Raw genomic sequence first — 17,415 nt, 5'->3', positions numbered from 1 at the left:
GACAAGTTCATGTGTAATTGGGATAATTTGTTCTTTGAAAATCTGATGGAATTCACCCGTGAGAGTTTCAATGTCTCCTTCCTGTAGTGCACAGTTTTTAAGCCACTAGATTGATTTTTAAATAGTTATTGTATTAATTATACTTTTTAATTTTTTTTGAGTTAGTGAAGCTATATTTTTCTAGCAATGTTTATTCGTTTGATTTCAGTTTTTGATATTGTCATATAATTGTTCATAATCTTTTTAACTATTTAATCTCTGATTTATATGTAGACATGTTTCCTTTTTAATCTTGTTTATGACTTCTGTGTTCTCTTGGTCAGTCTTGCTAGAGGTTGTTTCATTAGCATTTTTTCAAAGAACTGACTCTTGTTGATCTAGTTTCTGTTTCATTACCTTCCTGTCCTGTTTAATTTCTGCAGAGAATAAATCTGTCTCTGAGGAAGACAAGACATGGGTGATCTATTATTCTAACCACTCCCTACTCAGATTGTCAACCAATCTCCAGTTTTTGAAACCCACACATTATATACTTCCCTGTTACTGTTAAGTATTTGGAGCCTCCACATTCCAAGCCTTTACTTTCCTATAGCATTTGCCAGCTTCTCATATGTGCTTCCCTGTAAAGGTACTTTAGGTTATACTGTGCTCTTCTAATTCAGTTCCTCCTCTACTTTTCAGTTTTCTTTATTTTTTTTTTTTAATATTTTATTTATTTATAAGACACATAGAGGCAGAGACATAGGTAGAGGGAGAAGCAGGTTCACTGCGGGGAGCCCGATGTGGGACTCCATCCCTGGACCCAAGGATCATGCCCTGAGCCAAAGGCAGCCGCTCAACCACTGAGCCACCCAGGTGTCCCTACTTTTCAGTTTTCAGATATATGGTGAAATTTCCCATATCCTCACTTCTTTTCACCTTTTCTCCTTGTGCTTTTTAAATCTGTTATCCTTACTTTAGTGAGCTTTGGAAAAGGTGAAGAGAAAATTACGCATGTGGTCAATCCACCATGTTTAAACTCCAGCAAACAAATCATCTTATTCCATAACAGGCATTGACTGAACGTCTAGATGCTATTCTTTTGGAAAAAGCAGAGACTGAGCAACAGTGTCTTTGTCTGAAGAAGGAAAATATTAAAATGAAGCAGGAGATTGAGGTAAAGCAACAACTTAATGTTTTTTATTTGTTGACTAATATAGTGAGGATTTTCAGAGCTAAGACCTTAACAAGCTTCTGATCTGAAGATTTTAATAATTTAAAAGAAAACAAATTGGTACCTAAAAAGAAAAAATCACCTTGCTACATGGAGATGGAGCCAACGTTGTTGCATTGCTTAATCTTCCTTATTGCTATGTCAGTCTTTGTTAAAAATTAATAAAAATACTTATTTTGTGAAATAGTACTTATTAAGTAAGTTGATTTTCACACACACTCTAAATATTATCCATTCAGTTCTAGGATGATCAATTGCCTATTGGGTCTCAGTTAATTTTCTACAAAAATCCTTTATTATTGTACTCAGGAGATGCTAATTAAAGTCACTGTGACTTAATACAACTTACACAATTGAGCACCTTTTAAAAGGAAATTAAATTCAGAGATTTCTTATTTTCAGTTATTACTTTTTGGGTTTTGTTTATTTAGTTATTACTTTGAATAATATATTTAATCACCTGCACAGAATTCTGAGATACAGAATCTCAATATCATATTTCTCTATGTACATTTTTATTCACTTCCTTTTCTAATTAGCCTGTGGCTAATATTTTTCCTGAAGGCAGTTAGGTGTATCTTTTGTCTTAAGTAATTTTTGTGTGCTTTTTTTTTTTATAATAGGATTCTGTAACTAAGATGGAAGATGTGTACAAAGAGTTTGAACAATCACAAAGAAACTATGTGAAAGAAATTGAAGATCTGAAAAATGAATTAATGATAATACATTCTAAACACAGTGAAGATAAAGCTAGCTTGCAAAAGGAGCTGGAAGAAGCAACAAAAAAACAGTTAGAACTTTCTGAACAACTTAAATTTCAGGGTGATTGTGAGGATAAAGTTAAAAAACTACAAGAGGAGATTCAGAATATCAGGCCAGCCTTTGAGGAGCAAATTTTATATCTGCAAAACCAATTAAGAGCTGCTACAAATGAAAAGGAGCAAGAAATTACTCGTCTCCAAGAAGTCATTGAGGCTAATTCCCAGCATTACCAAAAAGATATTAATGGTTTGAAAGAAGAACTTTTGCAATTGAGAACTACCCACCAAGAGCAGATTAAAGAATTGATGTGCCAAATTGAAGCATCTGCTAAAGAAGATGAAGCAGGAGTAAATAATTTAAACCAGCTAAGGGAGAATTTAGTCACACAATGCAAGGCAAGTGAGATGTACGTTCAGGAGAAATGTGAATGTGAATTAGAAAACTTAAAGAATGCCCCAAATGCGAACCACAAAAATCAGGCGTTTCCTTTGGTCTTACAAGAAGATGCAGAACAAGTAGTAAATGAAAAAGTCAAACATTTAGAAAATACCTTAAAAGAATTGGAGTCTCAACATAGTATTTTAAAAGATGAGGTAACTTACATGAATAATCTTAAATTAAAACTTGAAATTGATGCACAACATGTAAAGGATGAGTTTTTACATGAACGAGAAGACTTGGAGTTTAAAATTAATGAATTGTTGCTAGCTAAAGAAGAACAGTGCTGTGTAATTGAAAAATTAAAATTTGAACTAGACGATTCACATAAACAATTTTGCTATACTGTAGAACAACATAATAAAGAAGTGCAGAGCCTTAAAGAACACCACCAAAAAGAAATATCAGAACTAAATGAGACATTTTTATCAGTCTCCGAAAAAGAAAAATTAACATTAATGTTTGAAATACAGGGTCTTAAGGAGCAGTGTGAAAACCTACAGCAAGAAAAGCAAGAAGCAATTTTAAATTATGAGAGTTTGCGAGAAATTATGGAAATCTTACAAACAGAACTGGGGGAATCTGCTGGGAAAATAAGTCAAGAGTTTGAATCAATGAAGCAGCAGCAAGCATCTGATGTTAATGAACTTCAACAGAAGCTCAGAACTGCTTTTAACGAAAAAGATGCTCTTCTTGAAACTGTGAATCGTCTCCAGAGACAAAATGAAAGGTTATCCCAAGAAGAATTAGTACGAGAACTTGAAAATACCATAAAAAGTCTTCAAGAAAAGAATGAAGTATGTTTAATTAGTCTGCATCAGAGAGATAAAATTATACAAGACTTTGAAGAAAAGATAAGTTCTCTTACTGAGGAAAAAAATAATTTCATAAGTAAAATAAAATTATCTGATGAAGAGATGGATAATCTCAATAAAAAATGTGAAAAGGAAGAACGATTGATCATAGAACTTAGGGGAAAAGTGAAGCAAAGTAGCCAGTACAACACTGAACTAGAACAAAAGGTAAATGAATTAACAGGAGAACTAGAAGAAACTTTAAAAGAAAAGGATCAAAATAACCAAAAACTAGAAACGCTTATGATTCAATTAAAAACTATGTCCTGAAGACCAGGAAGCACTGTCATCTGAAGCCAAGTTTCTTTATGAGGAAAATAACAGATTAAGTTCAGAAAAGAGCCAATTGAATAGGAATTTAGAAGCTCTTCTGTCCCAAAAAGAAGGAGATTTTATGCTTAGGGAACACATTTCTGAATTAGAAAAGAAACTTCAGTTAACAGTTAAGGAACGAGATAATTTAAGTACACTGTGTGAAAATGAGCAGGATCAGAAGTTATTTGTCAAAACTCAGTTAAATGGTTTTCTTAAGCAGATGGGATCCAAAGCTTCAGAAGATGGAGAGCAAGATGTCATGAATGTCCTACAAGCTATAGGTGAATCCTTAACTAAAATAAATGAGGAAAAACACAACTTGATTTTTCAGTATGATAAGAGGGTAGCAGAGTTAGAAAAAAAGATGAAGTGCCTTCAAGAAGAGAATGTAGTTCAGTGTGAAGAACTTCGGTCTTTACTCAGAGACCATGAACAAGAGAAAGTTTTTTTAAGTAAAGAGTTAGAAGAAATCCTGTCACATAAAGAGGGCTTGCAGTCTGATCTGCTAGAAATGAAGAATGCTAATGAAAAACTAAGACTTGAAAATCAGAATCTTTTAAGTCAAGTTGAAGAAGCCTCTCAAAAATTATGTAGCAAAAATGAAACCCATGAAGAAGAACAAATTTTTGCAAAGGAACTTGAAAATCTGAGGCTATCACTAGAACAAAAAGAAGCTGAATTGCAGAATGTGAGAGCACAATTGTTATTATTAAAGGTACTATTATTTTAATTTTATTAGTTTAAATAAACACTTAGCTCTAGTCCTAGATTCTAGAAAATATGAAACTAAATTTTTACACTTTGAAGTCAGAAGCAAAGTTTCATTATTTAAGCTCAAATGACAATTTTCTGAAAGTACATTAAACATTTTCATCATTTTCATGTTGTGTATCGTCTAGTCACATTGGGGACTTTCTGGTTTTAAATCATTTTAAAATCTTGATCCTGCATAAGATTAAATAATTTGAGGGTTAAATGTCCGTGTCAAAATTGTTCAACTAGGCACCACCAGAACTACATGAAAAAGACTTGGATTTCATTCTTGCATTATATACATATATATACCCTTCTTAAAGAGCACTGTTGAGCAGAAAAGTGGGCTATTGCAGTATTTAACTTTAGCCAAGATTTTAGACTTTTCTCCAAAAAGTTTATGAAAGTATGATAAACTGCAATCATTTAACCTTTCCCTTATTACATTATGTGTTTGATGTGTGTCAGGTTGTTCATCTTGGTCTTGGATGCTACTTTTTTTTATAGTAAATATATGTATGATAATGTCAGTATTATCTTGGTCTATAAAGGTAAAAAAAAAACTGGTCATCAGATTGCTCTTTGTGTGAGTTTTCTTTAATGAGGATTTTCTTGTACATGACATGACATGATGGCCAGTTCTTTGTGGAGAATGAAGTGATTTTCTTTTTGTTTCCTATAAAATCTAGGATTCCTTAGAGAAATCACCCATAGAAAATGATCAACCTTCTTTACTAAAAGAGCTGGAAGAAAAAATAGGTATGATTTTATATATGTTATTGCAATAAATTATACAGATTCTTCTAGTGTTAGAGTAGATTGAGAAGTGTAGTAGCCAATTAATGAGTTATTAAATCATAATAACTAGCTATCTCTTTCTAATGTCCTCATTCTTGCTTCTCTGCCATCTGTTTGCAGTTTGGCAGTTTGTTTACTGCCAAAATTACCGATTTGTTGTTTAATCCAAAGGACTGATGTGATTCCCTTTATAAATGGTTCCATGATTGGGGATTTTTTTTTTTTTCATTCATTTAGCAAACTTTACTTTGATGCCAGCTTATCTCTGCCCTGGTAATAGCAAAGTGATTAAGATACAGACCATGTCTTCAAAGAGTTCAGTGCCAAAAGGGGCTAATATTGTAGTAGCTTGAGGTATGGAGAAGGTATAGTGCTGGCAGCGCAGGAAGGCATGATTAACTGTCTTGAATAAGGACAACATCACAGAATGGGCTATACTTCTGTTGTGTCTTGAAGAATGAGAAATTTCTCAAGAGAAGAAAGGTATTCTGCTAGAAGGGCACAGCAGGTACATGCATATTAACATCTATAACATCAAGGAGCATACCAAGAAGTTCCTGGAGAGGCAGGAGTCCGATCACAAAAGCTATAGAATGTGTGCAGAGGAGTTAGGACTTTGTCCTAACACATCTTCATCATATTAACATTATGGGGTACCTATTTCATTTCCACTTAAATGAAACAAATACTTAAGTGACCATAGTTCTTTAGTGCCGAGTTTGTCTGGTGAAGGAAGTTAGAAGATTTTATAATGAATGTGTTTTCTTGCAGTGGATGATTGGGGCAAGTGGAGTTAGATGAAATTAGAACTAAGTTTGAGGCAAGTTGTTTGGGTTTTATTTTGAGTTTGTTTGTTTGTTTATTTATTTATTTATTTATTTATTTATTTATTTGACAGAGAGAGTAGAAGCAGGGGGAGCAGCAGGCAGAGGGAGAAGGAGAAGCAGGCTCCTCACTGACCAGGGAACCCAATGTGGGGCTAGAGTCCACGACCCTGGGATCATGACCTGAGCTGAAGGCAAACCTTTAACGGATTGGGCCATCTCGGTGCCCCCTAGGCAAGTTTAAATAACCAAAATGTAGATGTCAGGTAGATTGCTAAATATGCAAATCTGGAGTTAGGGAGAGGGAGCTGGACCAGACATAAAAAGTTAGTTAACATAATAGTTGCATTAAAAGCCATGAGATGGAGATCACCTAGGAAGTGAATGTAGAAAAAAGATGAAGACCAGAGACAGTCCTCTGTCACTTAAAAATCCAAAAGACTGGAACAGCAGAGGACATTGAGAAGGAACATCCAGCAAGTTAGGAAAACCCAGAGCATAAAAAGTTTTGGAAATTAAGACCAATGAATTGCCAGTGATGGAAGTGTTTGAAGAGGGAACAAATACTTAGCTGTGGTAAATGCTGTTATAGGTCAAGTAACATTAGTGCAATGAACTAATCATTAGATTAAGCAACATAAGGGTTATTGGTAACTTGATAACCTGTTTTGTGATATGCTAAGGCCACAGCCTGATTGAAATGAATTCAAGAAAAAAAAAATGAAGGAAGAGAAATTTGAGAGCATGTGTACACAGCTCTTACACAGGGTAAGAGATGAGATGATATCCAGAGGGGAAGTGTGGTGATTTGCCTTTATGTGTGTAATGTTTCACCAATCCTTTTGTGGCCTCTTCCCTTCCTCTTTGGGGCTTCCACTGTTCAATCTTGGCTTTAAGTTCTTGATATTTTCTTTATTGCATAATAGGGGAAAAAATCCATTAGGGGGATTTGCTGCACAAAAGAGAGGAAGCATTGCAGAATTGGAGAGAACATAGGATGAAATGCAGAAGTAGAACAGTTGCCACACATACACACACACAGACAGAACAGTCATCTGGAGCAACAGGAAGGCAAAAGCTGTGAGCACAGGTGCACTAGATTAATGAGCAAGGACACAAATTCAGATTGTAATTTAAGCAGAAATAGCAAGAACTATCTGGCACACAGAAGTCAAAATAAAGGAGATAGCTAAAGACATTAAGGGAGAGATCAGGATTGGATAATAAAACACATTATGGTTTAGTTGTATAATCATACCTACCAACCAAGAGGAGTGTGCCTACGAGCCTAAGTATTTAACTGTGCCTGGTATTTCCCCTACATGACCCTGATTTGCAAATTGCCACCTAAAGTCCTACCATACTTGAGTTTCTAGGAAATCTTTTTTTTTATTTTTTTTAATATTTTATTTGTTTATTTGAAAGAGAAATCACAAGAAGGGATGGGGAAGGGCAGAGGGAGAAGGAGAGGCTAACTCCTCACTGAGCAGGGAGCCTGACATGAGCTTTGATCCCAGGACCTTGAGATTGTGACCTGAGCCGAAGGTAGATCCTTAACTGAGCCACCCAGGTGCCCTCTAGGAAATATTTTAATATATATTTTTAGGATTTTATTTATTTATTCTTGAGAGGGACAGAGAAAGAGAGAGGCAGAGACATAAGCAGAGAGAAGCAGGTTCCATGCAGGGAGCCCTATGTGAGACTCAATCCTGGGACTCTAAGATCATGCCCTGAGCCAAAGACAGTCACTCAACTCCTGAGCCACCCAGGCGTCCCGGAAATCTTTTAATATTAAAGGAGTACTAATACCCTCTTCAATTTCTAGCTGCTTATGAAATGATTTTTTTTAAAGTAGACTATTTTGATGGATTGTAGGAAATGGACATTTTGTATGTTGTTTGCCTTGCTTAGGTAATGCATAATTAAGCTGTCACTTAAAAAAAGATACTAATATTTTTCTGTACTTATTTTATTACTTTTAATTGCAAATTACAGATTTTGTGTTCCAGATTAAAAGTCAATTTCTAAGCCTACCTTCAGTAAATAATTTAGATTTTTTCTTTTTGAATTTATAATTTTTTTCATTTGTGTTTTTAGGATATCTGGAAAAAGAATCCAAAGAGAAAGAGGAAAAAATAAATAAGATAAAACTAGTTGCTGTGAAGGCAAAGAAAGAACTAGATTCTAGCAAAAAAGAGGTAAAGTGACTTAAAAATGCAAAATTCAAGAATCTTACATGTTAGAAAATCTAGTTTTTCTGTCCATAAAAAAACTTCTTATCATATTTAAAATAGGCCCAGACTCTACGGGAAGAGCTAGACTCTGTTCGATCAGAAAAGGATCAATTGTCTACTTCCATGAGAGATCTCATTCAAGGAGCAGAAAGCTATAAGGTAAAAATAGTTATTTTAATATCAAGTTATCTTCGTAACTTCCAAGTTAAAGAATATGCTAGAAATGTAAAACTCTTGTCCATAACACAGTCACCTTGTATTGTAAATCCTTTTTTTCTATTTTTTTTTGTGTGTGTGTGTAATGTGGTAGCGTCCTAGTATCAAGATTTTAAGTGTCTAAGCTTTAAAGTTCCTTCAAAACTATTGTTTTTTAAAACTAAATTTCTGTTTTGCGATTTTTTTTAATAAATAAGTAACAAAAATGATGGCTATTATTACTGTTATTATTTTATATTCTGGCCAAGTGAATAACCTTGAAGCTCAAAGAACAAGTTTAAAAGAAAGTGAAAGAATTTTTTGGAGGTAATAACGCTTGTCAACCTAACAAGAATCTATTTAAAAAATAAATAAAACGAGTGCAGTGAAATCACTAAATGTAAGATAAATACCATTACATTCTTTTATGTATCCAGCAAATATTTATACAGTCAGGCTAAATAGTGAGTACTGGGGAAACGCAGTCAATCAAATACACTAAATTCCTGCCCTTTTAGGACTTAAATTTCAGTGGCAATAATAGACAAATAGACAAAATATAAGAAACTACTGTGTAGAACAGTAAAGGTGATTGTAAAGACGAGAGTGAGCCATGTGGGATTGACTGAAATAAGAAAATTCCAAAAATTTTATTTTTTGGAAGAACTCTAATGAGAAAATTCAGCACTTCATGAAGAAAACTGTAAAAAATATATATGGCAACTATTATCATTTGAAATACTAGTTTTCAGATTGGTTTATATGTTCTAAAACAGTTTCACTAAAAAAATCTAGGATTTTTTTTGGATTGGGCAATCTTGTTAATTCTAAATTTCAAATGGAAAATAAGCTCACAAGAGTACTTAATATTTTTTAAGTGAAAAAAGAAAATGGACATCTTGCTTTAGCAAATGCTAAACTTTTTTATGAAATCATAATTTGATACATTTTGGATGTAAAAATAAGACATTAATTTAACAGAAGACATGGAGACTTCTGCACAACATGCAGTCATGACAACAAACACTTCTAGGCCAGGCTCTCTTCTAAGCACTTTACATATCTTATCACACTTAATTCTCAAAAAAAAAAAAAAAAAAAAAAAGCCCAAGAAATATGTTACTAACTAACGTTGCCAGTTTACAAGCAAGGAATATGAGGCACAAAGAAATTAAGAGACTCAACTCACAGAACAAATAGTATAGTAAAGCCAAGATTAGATTCAGGCAGCCTAGTTCCAGATCTATTCTAATACCAACTAAGCTACACTACCCCAGTAATATTTGAAAACCTAGAAACCAACAAAGAAGGAATTAGATGACTACTTCAAATAAGGAATTAGATGACTACTTCAATAATTGAGTTAGATTTTTACTTCATTCCCACACACCAAAATAAATTCTAGATGGATTTAAAGAATTTTGTCAAAAGTGAAAGGGATTTTTGAAAACCTAGTATAAAACATTTAATCATTTGATTTCTGGCTAAACTTAAAGCAGTTAACAAAGTTACAAAAAAGAGCGATTGAACTGTATAAAATTAACATGAAAATATGACAAGGAATTAATATCCTTAATATATAAAGGTATTTAACCAATTCATTTTTTAAAACACTTATTTAAAGTTTAATATAGGCTTGTCTTTTATAAACCATTAGCAGCTTCTTTCAAGTGTTTAAGAACACCATAATCTAATTTGTTAATTTCCTCCATAGGTAGACCAGGTGTGTCAAATTCTTTGTTTAAAATAATAGATTTCAAAAGACTGAAAAAAGAGAATGGAGTATCAAAGAACTGTGAGATAAGAACAAAAGGTATAACTGCATAATAAAAATGCTTCATAGGCAAAGAAAAACCTGCCTTTCAACAAATGTAAAAAGTTCTTTAGAGAAGGAAATGATATAGGTCAGACTTAGAAAAAACAACACAATATTGACAAACAAAACGGAAGGGTTAACCTGACCTCACGTATAACACTACAGCGATCAAGACAATGTGGTATTGGTGGATGAATAGACAAATAGATCAGTCAAACAGAATAGAGAGCTCAGAAATACACCCATATAAATATAGTCAACTGATCTTTGACAGTTGAGCAAAGATGATGTTTTCAGCAAGTGGTGCTGGAACAACTGGACATGCATATGCAAAAAAAAAAGGAACCTAGACCCAGACCGTATATCCTTCACAAAAATTAACTCAAAGTAGATCACAAGCCTAAATGTAAAACATTAGACTATGAAATTCCTAAAAGATAACAGGACAAAACCTATAAATTTGGGTATGGCAGTGACTTTTTAGATAGAACACCAAGGGTACAACCCATGATAGAATTGAATATATATATATATACACTTCATTTACATTACAAATTTCCATTCTTTGAAAATGTCAAGAGAAACAGAAAATATTTGCAAAGGACATGTATCTGATGAAGAACTGTTATCCCAAAATATGCAAAGAACTACTAAAACTCAACAGTAAGAAAACAAAAACCTGAATAAAAAATAGGCCAAAAATTTACGAGATACTGCACCAAAGAAGATAGATGGCAGATAAGCACATGAAAAGATATTCCACGCCATGTGTCATCAGGGAAGTGCAAATGAAAACAATGAGATAACCACTGCACACCTCTTAGAATGGCCAAAATCTGAAACATCAACAACACTAAATGCTGAAAAGGAAATGGAGCAAGGAACACTCAGGAGCTCCAGCGGGGATGCAAAATAGTAAATACAGCCATTTGGTGAGAACTGTGGCAATTTCTTAACAAAACCAAGTGTGCTCTTAACATAGAATCTAATAACCGTTGGTATTTACCCAATGGAGTTGAAAACATATCCACACAAAAACCTGCACATAGGTGTTTATAGCAGCTTTATTTATGATTGCCAAAATTTGGGAACAACTGAAGTCACCTTCAGTAGGTGAATGGATGGACTGTGGTGGTACATTGAAAAATGGAATATTATTCAGCATTAAAAAAGAAATGAGCTATCAAGCCATGAAAAGGCATGGAGGAAACTTAAATGTATACTACTACCAAGCAAAAGAAACCAACCTGAAAAGTCTACGTAACGTAGGATTCCAACTATATGACATTCTGGAAAAGGCAAAAGACAGTTTAAAAAAAAAAAAAAAAAAGTGTTTCCCAGGGGTTTGGGGTAGGAAGGGATAAATATAAATAGGTGGAACAAAAGTTTTTTTCTTTTTAGTTTGTGAAACTATGATAATCTATAATGGTGGATGTATGTCGTTTTAAATTTGCCCAAACCCAGAGAATGTACAGCTCCAAAAATGAACCCTAATGTAAACCATGGACTTTGGATGATGATGTGTTTGTATAGGGTTGTCATGTATAATAAGTGTATCACTATAATGGGGACTGTTGATAATGTTGGGCTCTGTATTTGATGTGGAAGGATAATGAAAAGCCTCTGTGCCTTCCTCTCAGTTTTGGTGTGAACCTAAACTCTTAAAAAAAAAAAATGAAGTCTATTAAAACGCTTTTAAAATAGGTTATATAGTTGTAAAATCTTTTCAGTCTTTGAGTGAGGTTGGAATTCCATTTGTGATGAAACAGCAGGATTTAAGATTAAATCAGCAGTGCTGATATGTTTAAGAATGATGGTCACTAAAAGCAATCCAAAACTTGAGGCGTCACAATTGTGGATTTCAAGCTGTATTACAAAGCTGTAGTGATCAAGACAGTGTGGTACTGGCACAAAAACAGACACAGAGATCAATGAACAGAGTAGAGAACCCAGAAATAGACCTACAACTATGTGGTCAACTAATCTTCAACAAAGCAGGAAAGAATATCCAATGGAAAAAAGTCTCTTTAACAAATGGTGCTGGGAAAACTGAACAACAACATGCAGAAGAATGAAACTGGACCATTGTATTACATCATATACAATTATATTCAAAATAGATGAAAAACCTAAAAGTGAGAAAAGACATCATCAAAATCCTATAGGAGAACACGGGCAGCAACCTCTTTAACCTCTGCCATAGCAACTTCTTACCTGACATGTTGCTGGAGGCAAGGGAAACAAAAGCAAGAATGAATTATTGAGACTTCATCAAGATAAAAAGCTTATTCGCACAGCAAAGGAAACAACAAAACTAAAATGTACCTATGTAATAGGAGATGTTTGTGAATGACATATCTGTAAAAGGTTAGTATCCAAAATCGAACTTACCAAACCCACCACCCAAAAAGATAAATAATCCAGTTAGGAAATGGGCAGAAGACATAAATAGACATTTTTATAAAGAAGACATCCAGTTGGCTAGCAGATACATGACAAGATACTCAACATCCCTTATCCCCAGGAAAATACATATCCAAACCACAGTGAGGTACCACCTCACTCCTGTTAGAATAGCTGAAATTAACAACCAAGAAACAACTGATGTTGGCGAGGATGCGGAGAAAGGGAAGCTCTCTTACACTGTTGGTGGGAATACAAACTGGTGCAGCTACTCTGGAAAACAGTATGGAGGTTCCTCAAAAAGTTAAAAATAGAGCTACCCTATGACCCAGCAATTGCACTACTAGGTATTTTCCCAAAGGATAGAGAAATACTCAAAGGGGCATGTGCACCCCAATGTTTATAGCAGCATTATCAATAATAGCCAAACTATGGAAAGAGCCCAAATGTCTGTCAATGGATGAATGGATGAAGAAGATGTGGCATATGTATATATACATAAAATGGAATGCATCAAGGAAATTAGGCCATGTATGGCATTTATTTTTTTGTTCCAATGCTCTCCTTAGGAATGATATGTGATTATAATCAGAATTTCCTATAGAAATTATAGTCAGCTTTAGTATTCAAGTTTTGCAGTCCTTGACAACTGTTAGAACCATAGTGAGTAAAAACAAAGAAGACCTGATAGAACTTAAGAGGAAAAAGATCTCTGATCTATAGAGTCAGAGGAATCTACACTAATACAAAACAAGCATGGAATCTTCTCTGTGTGGAAAACAAGACAAATGATTTTTCAATATGCCAGGAAGTAATAATCCTCAGAAAAGTGAACGTGGACACACATATATATAAGCCAGATTCTAGATTTCCAATTCCTCCTTTTGCCAATCACAAGATGGGTAGACCATAAAATTGAAATTCAGGTTCTAATGCTTAGCTACCAGTGTGGATAATAGTTGATTATGTATAAATCAGAATTGGAAACAAAATTAGATTTGGCAAGCAAGATCCAGAAAGAGCATATAATTGTCAAACATGAGACCCCAGAGGAGTCTGAGGAGAGCCAAGGTCATGAAAGTTCTGGTCTGGATGAAGGCCACTTTTTAGGCTTTCCAAAATAAACATTTAAAGAGAACTCAGGTTTTGTTATTTTGCACACAAATTCATTTACATGAAGGAGAGCAGAAGGTAGTTCTCCAGGAACAAAACAAAATGGGATTTATAAGAGAGGGAAAAAAATCCACACGCGGTCTGGAAACAATCTCATTGTACATATTTGGAGGATAACCTTATTTGCAAGTATGTTGCAAAAAGATCTGAGTATTTTGTTCTTCAGAAGGGGCCAACCAGAAATACTAAGAAAATTCCTTTGGTTTTAGAGTCCAGAAAATGTTAAACATTTGCCACAGAGAATGAGCCTTTTTATAAAATATCTTCCCCTGTTCTTCCATTAGTACCTCTATCTTTTATTTCTCTCATCAGAATTCTTTAGGTGGAAGTTAGTAGGCAACTTTAAATTTTATGTTTCAGAAGTTTATTTTTGTTGATAACTAGAATATTTAACTTACAGATATTAAATATTGTACAAACGTGAAATCCTTTTGCCTTTGAATAGCTCCCCCCATACTAAAAGTCATCTGAATTTTGCTAATTTTATTATATAATGCCAGTTAAATATTCTAAATATTGAACTTAAATACTGTAAGCTTTCAGAATGGACTCAAATGTTATATCAATATGGCTTGATAATACAGTCCGACTGGTTGAATGTATAATAATTGCCTAAAGTTAAATCCTTTTGTCTTTTATTGAAGAATCTTTTATTAGAATATGACAAGCAATCAGAGCAGTTGGATTTGGAAAAAGAACGTGCTAATAATTTTGAGCATCACATAGAAGACCTTACAAGACAATTAAGGAATTTGACTTTTCAGGTAAAAAAAAAAAAAAAAAAATTTGAGGTAGAATTGACATATAACATCATGTTAATTAAGATTTAGGTGTACAACATCATGATTTGTATATATTGTGAAATCTAGTTAACACCTATCACCGTACGTAGTTAAAAATTTTCTTCTTGTGGGACACCAGGGGGCTCAAGTGGTTGAGCATCTGCCTTTGGCTTAGGTCGCGATCTTGTGGTTCTAGGATTGAGTCCTGCATCTGGCTCCCCATAGGGAGCCTGCTTCTCCCTCTGTCTATGTCTCTATCTCTCTGTGTCTCTCATGAATAAATAAATAAAATCTTTATTTTATTTTTTTAATAAAATCTTTAAAAAAATTTTTTTCTTGTGATTAGAACTTTAAAAAAAAAAGAACTTTTAAGATTTACTCTTAGCACCTTTCAAATATTCATTCAATACGTTGTTATTAACTATAGCACCATACTTTATATTACATTTCATGACTTATTTTATAACTGGAAGTTTGTTTCCTTTGAATCCTTCACTCATTTCACCCACATCCCGCCCTGTGCCTCTGGCATATTCTCTCTGAGCTTAGCTGTTATTTATTTATTGTTTTCCATATAAGTGAAATCATACAGTATTTGTCTTTTTCTATCTGACTTATTTCTGTTAGCATCATGTTCTTGAGGTCCATTCATGTTGTCACAGATGGCAAGATTTCATACTTCTGTATGGCCAAATACTATCCTATTGGATGTATACACCACATTTTCTTTATCCATTTCATCCATCAATGAACACTTAGGTTGCATCCTTATTCCTGGCTATTGTAAGTCATGCTGCAGTGAACATGGCTGTACATGTATCTTTTTGAGTTACTGGTTTTGTTTTATTTGGATAAATATCCAGAAGTTGAAATATTGGATCATTTGGTGGTTTTGTTTTTAAGTTTTCAGGAGCTTCCATACTCTTATCCACAGTGGCTGTACCAATTTATATTCTCATCAACATTGCACAGGCATTGTCTTTTCTCAATATCCTTGCCAACACTTCTTGTTTCTGGGGTGGTTGCAGGTTTGTTTTTGTTTTTTGTTTGTTTGTTTTCTTAACAGCCATTCTAACAGGTTCATTGTGATTTTAAATCTTTTTTCTAAAGATTTTATTTATTCATGAGAGAGACAGAGATAGAGGCAGAGAAATAGGCAAAGGGAGAAGCAGGCTCCCTATGGGGAGCCTGATATGGGACACGATCCCAGGATCATGCCCTGCGCCCAATGCAGATGCTCAGCCACCCAGGCGTCCCTCGTTGTGGTTTTGATTTACATTTCTCTGATGATCCATGATGTTGAGCATCTTCTCATGTACCTATTGGCCATCTATATGTTTTTAGGAAAATGTCTATTTATATATCCTGCCCATTTTTAAATTGAATTTTTGGTTTTTTACTATTGAGTTGTAGGAGTTCTTTATTTAGAATATTAACCCTTTATCAGATACAGGATTTGCAAATAATCTCTTCCATTCTGTAGGCTGCCTTTTCATTCTGTTGATGGTTTCCTTTGTTAAGTTTTTGAGTTTGAGGGGATCCCTGGGTGACTCAGTGGTTTGGCGCCTGCCTTTGGCCCAGGGCACGATCCTGGAGTCGAGTTTGATTCAGTCCCACTTACTGATTTTTTGGTTTTGTTGCCTTTGATTTTGGTGTCAGGTTCAAAAAATCGATGACATACCAATGTCAAGGAGCTTACTGCCAATCTCTTAAAAGTCTTATGGTTTTAGGTCTTACATTCAAATCTTGAAACCATTTTCAGTTAATTTTTGTGTAAGGAATAAGATAGTGGTCCAGTTTCATTCTTTTTCAAGTGGCCATCCAACTTGTCCAACACCATTTTTTGAACAGACTATCTTTTTCTCATTGTATATTCTTGGCTCCTTTGTTATAAATGAATTGACTAGACATGCGTGGGTTTTTTTCTGGGCTCTTTTTTTCTGTTTCATTGATCTATGTGTCTGTTATTATGCCAGCACTATACTGTTTTGAGTATTGTTCTTTTATAAAAGTTTGAAATCAGGAAGCATGATCCCTCCAGTTTTGTTCTTCTTTTTCAAGATTGCTTTGGTTATTTGGGCTCTTTTGTGGTTCTGTACAAATTTTAGAATTGTTGTTCTAGTTAGTTCTATAGAAAATGCCATTGGATTTTTGATAGGGATTACACCCAATCTATAGATTGCTTTGGTCAGATAGCAGTATTTTAATATTTGAAAAATATTAATTCTTCCAATCTATGAACATAGAATATTTTTCCATTTGTATCATCTTCAGTTTATTTCATCAGTGTCTTATAGCTTTAAATATACAGGTCTTTCATCTCTTTGGTTGAATTTATTACTAGATTTTTGTTTTCTTTATGATACAGTTGTAAGTGGTATTATTTATTCTTACTTTCTCTTCCTGATAGTTTGTTATTAAAGTATACAAACACAACAGATTTCTGTATATTGATCTTGTATTCTGCAGCTCTATTGAATTCATATATTAGCTCTAACTTTTTTTCGGTGGAATCTTTAAGATTTCCTATACGTAGTAATCATCTGTAAATAGTGAGTTTTACTTCTTCCTTTCTAATTTGGATGCCTGGTTTTTTTTGTTTTTTTTTTTTTTTCTTGCTTATTGGTGTAGCTAGGACTTCTAACACTATGTTAAGTAAGAATGGCAAGAGTGGAAATCTTATCTTATTCCTGATCGTAGAGGAAAAGCTTTTCACCACTGAGTATGGTGTAGCTGTGGGCTTCATATATGGCATTTTCTTATGTTCAGGTTCATTCCTCTGCGCCCACTTTGTTGAAAGGACCTTTTTTTTTTTTAATTTAAAAAAAATTTTTTTTTGAAAGGGCCTTTCACGT

General features: G+C 33.9%; 1 protein-coding gene across 1 annotated transcript in view; it reads left to right on the top strand.

The window, feature by feature from the left end:
* Positions 1 to 17,415, top strand: part of GCC2 (GRIP and coiled-coil domain containing 2) — a 54,318-nt gene that overhangs the window by 7,235 nt on the left and 29,668 nt on the right. The window contains 7 exon segments of the mRNA XM_038550860.1: positions 1,052 to 1,156; positions 1,837 to 3,534; positions 3,536 to 4,297; positions 5,025 to 5,094; positions 8,055 to 8,155; positions 8,252 to 8,350; positions 14,423 to 14,542. Coding sequence (XP_038406788.1) covers positions 1,052 to 1,156; positions 1,837 to 3,534; positions 3,536 to 4,297; positions 5,025 to 5,094; positions 8,055 to 8,155; positions 8,252 to 8,350; positions 14,423 to 14,542 — 2,955 coding nt within the window.

The sequence above is a fragment of the Canis lupus genome, chromosome 10, assembly GCF_011100685.1.
Source record: "Canis lupus familiaris isolate Mischka breed German Shepherd chromosome 10, alternate assembly UU_Cfam_GSD_1.0, whole genome shotgun sequence".
NCBI classification, from domain to species: Eukaryota; Metazoa; Chordata; class Mammalia; order Carnivora; family Canidae; genus Canis; species Canis lupus.
Note: the sequence above shows the minus strand (reverse complement) of the source record. Positions and strands in the feature narration are given on the sequence as shown.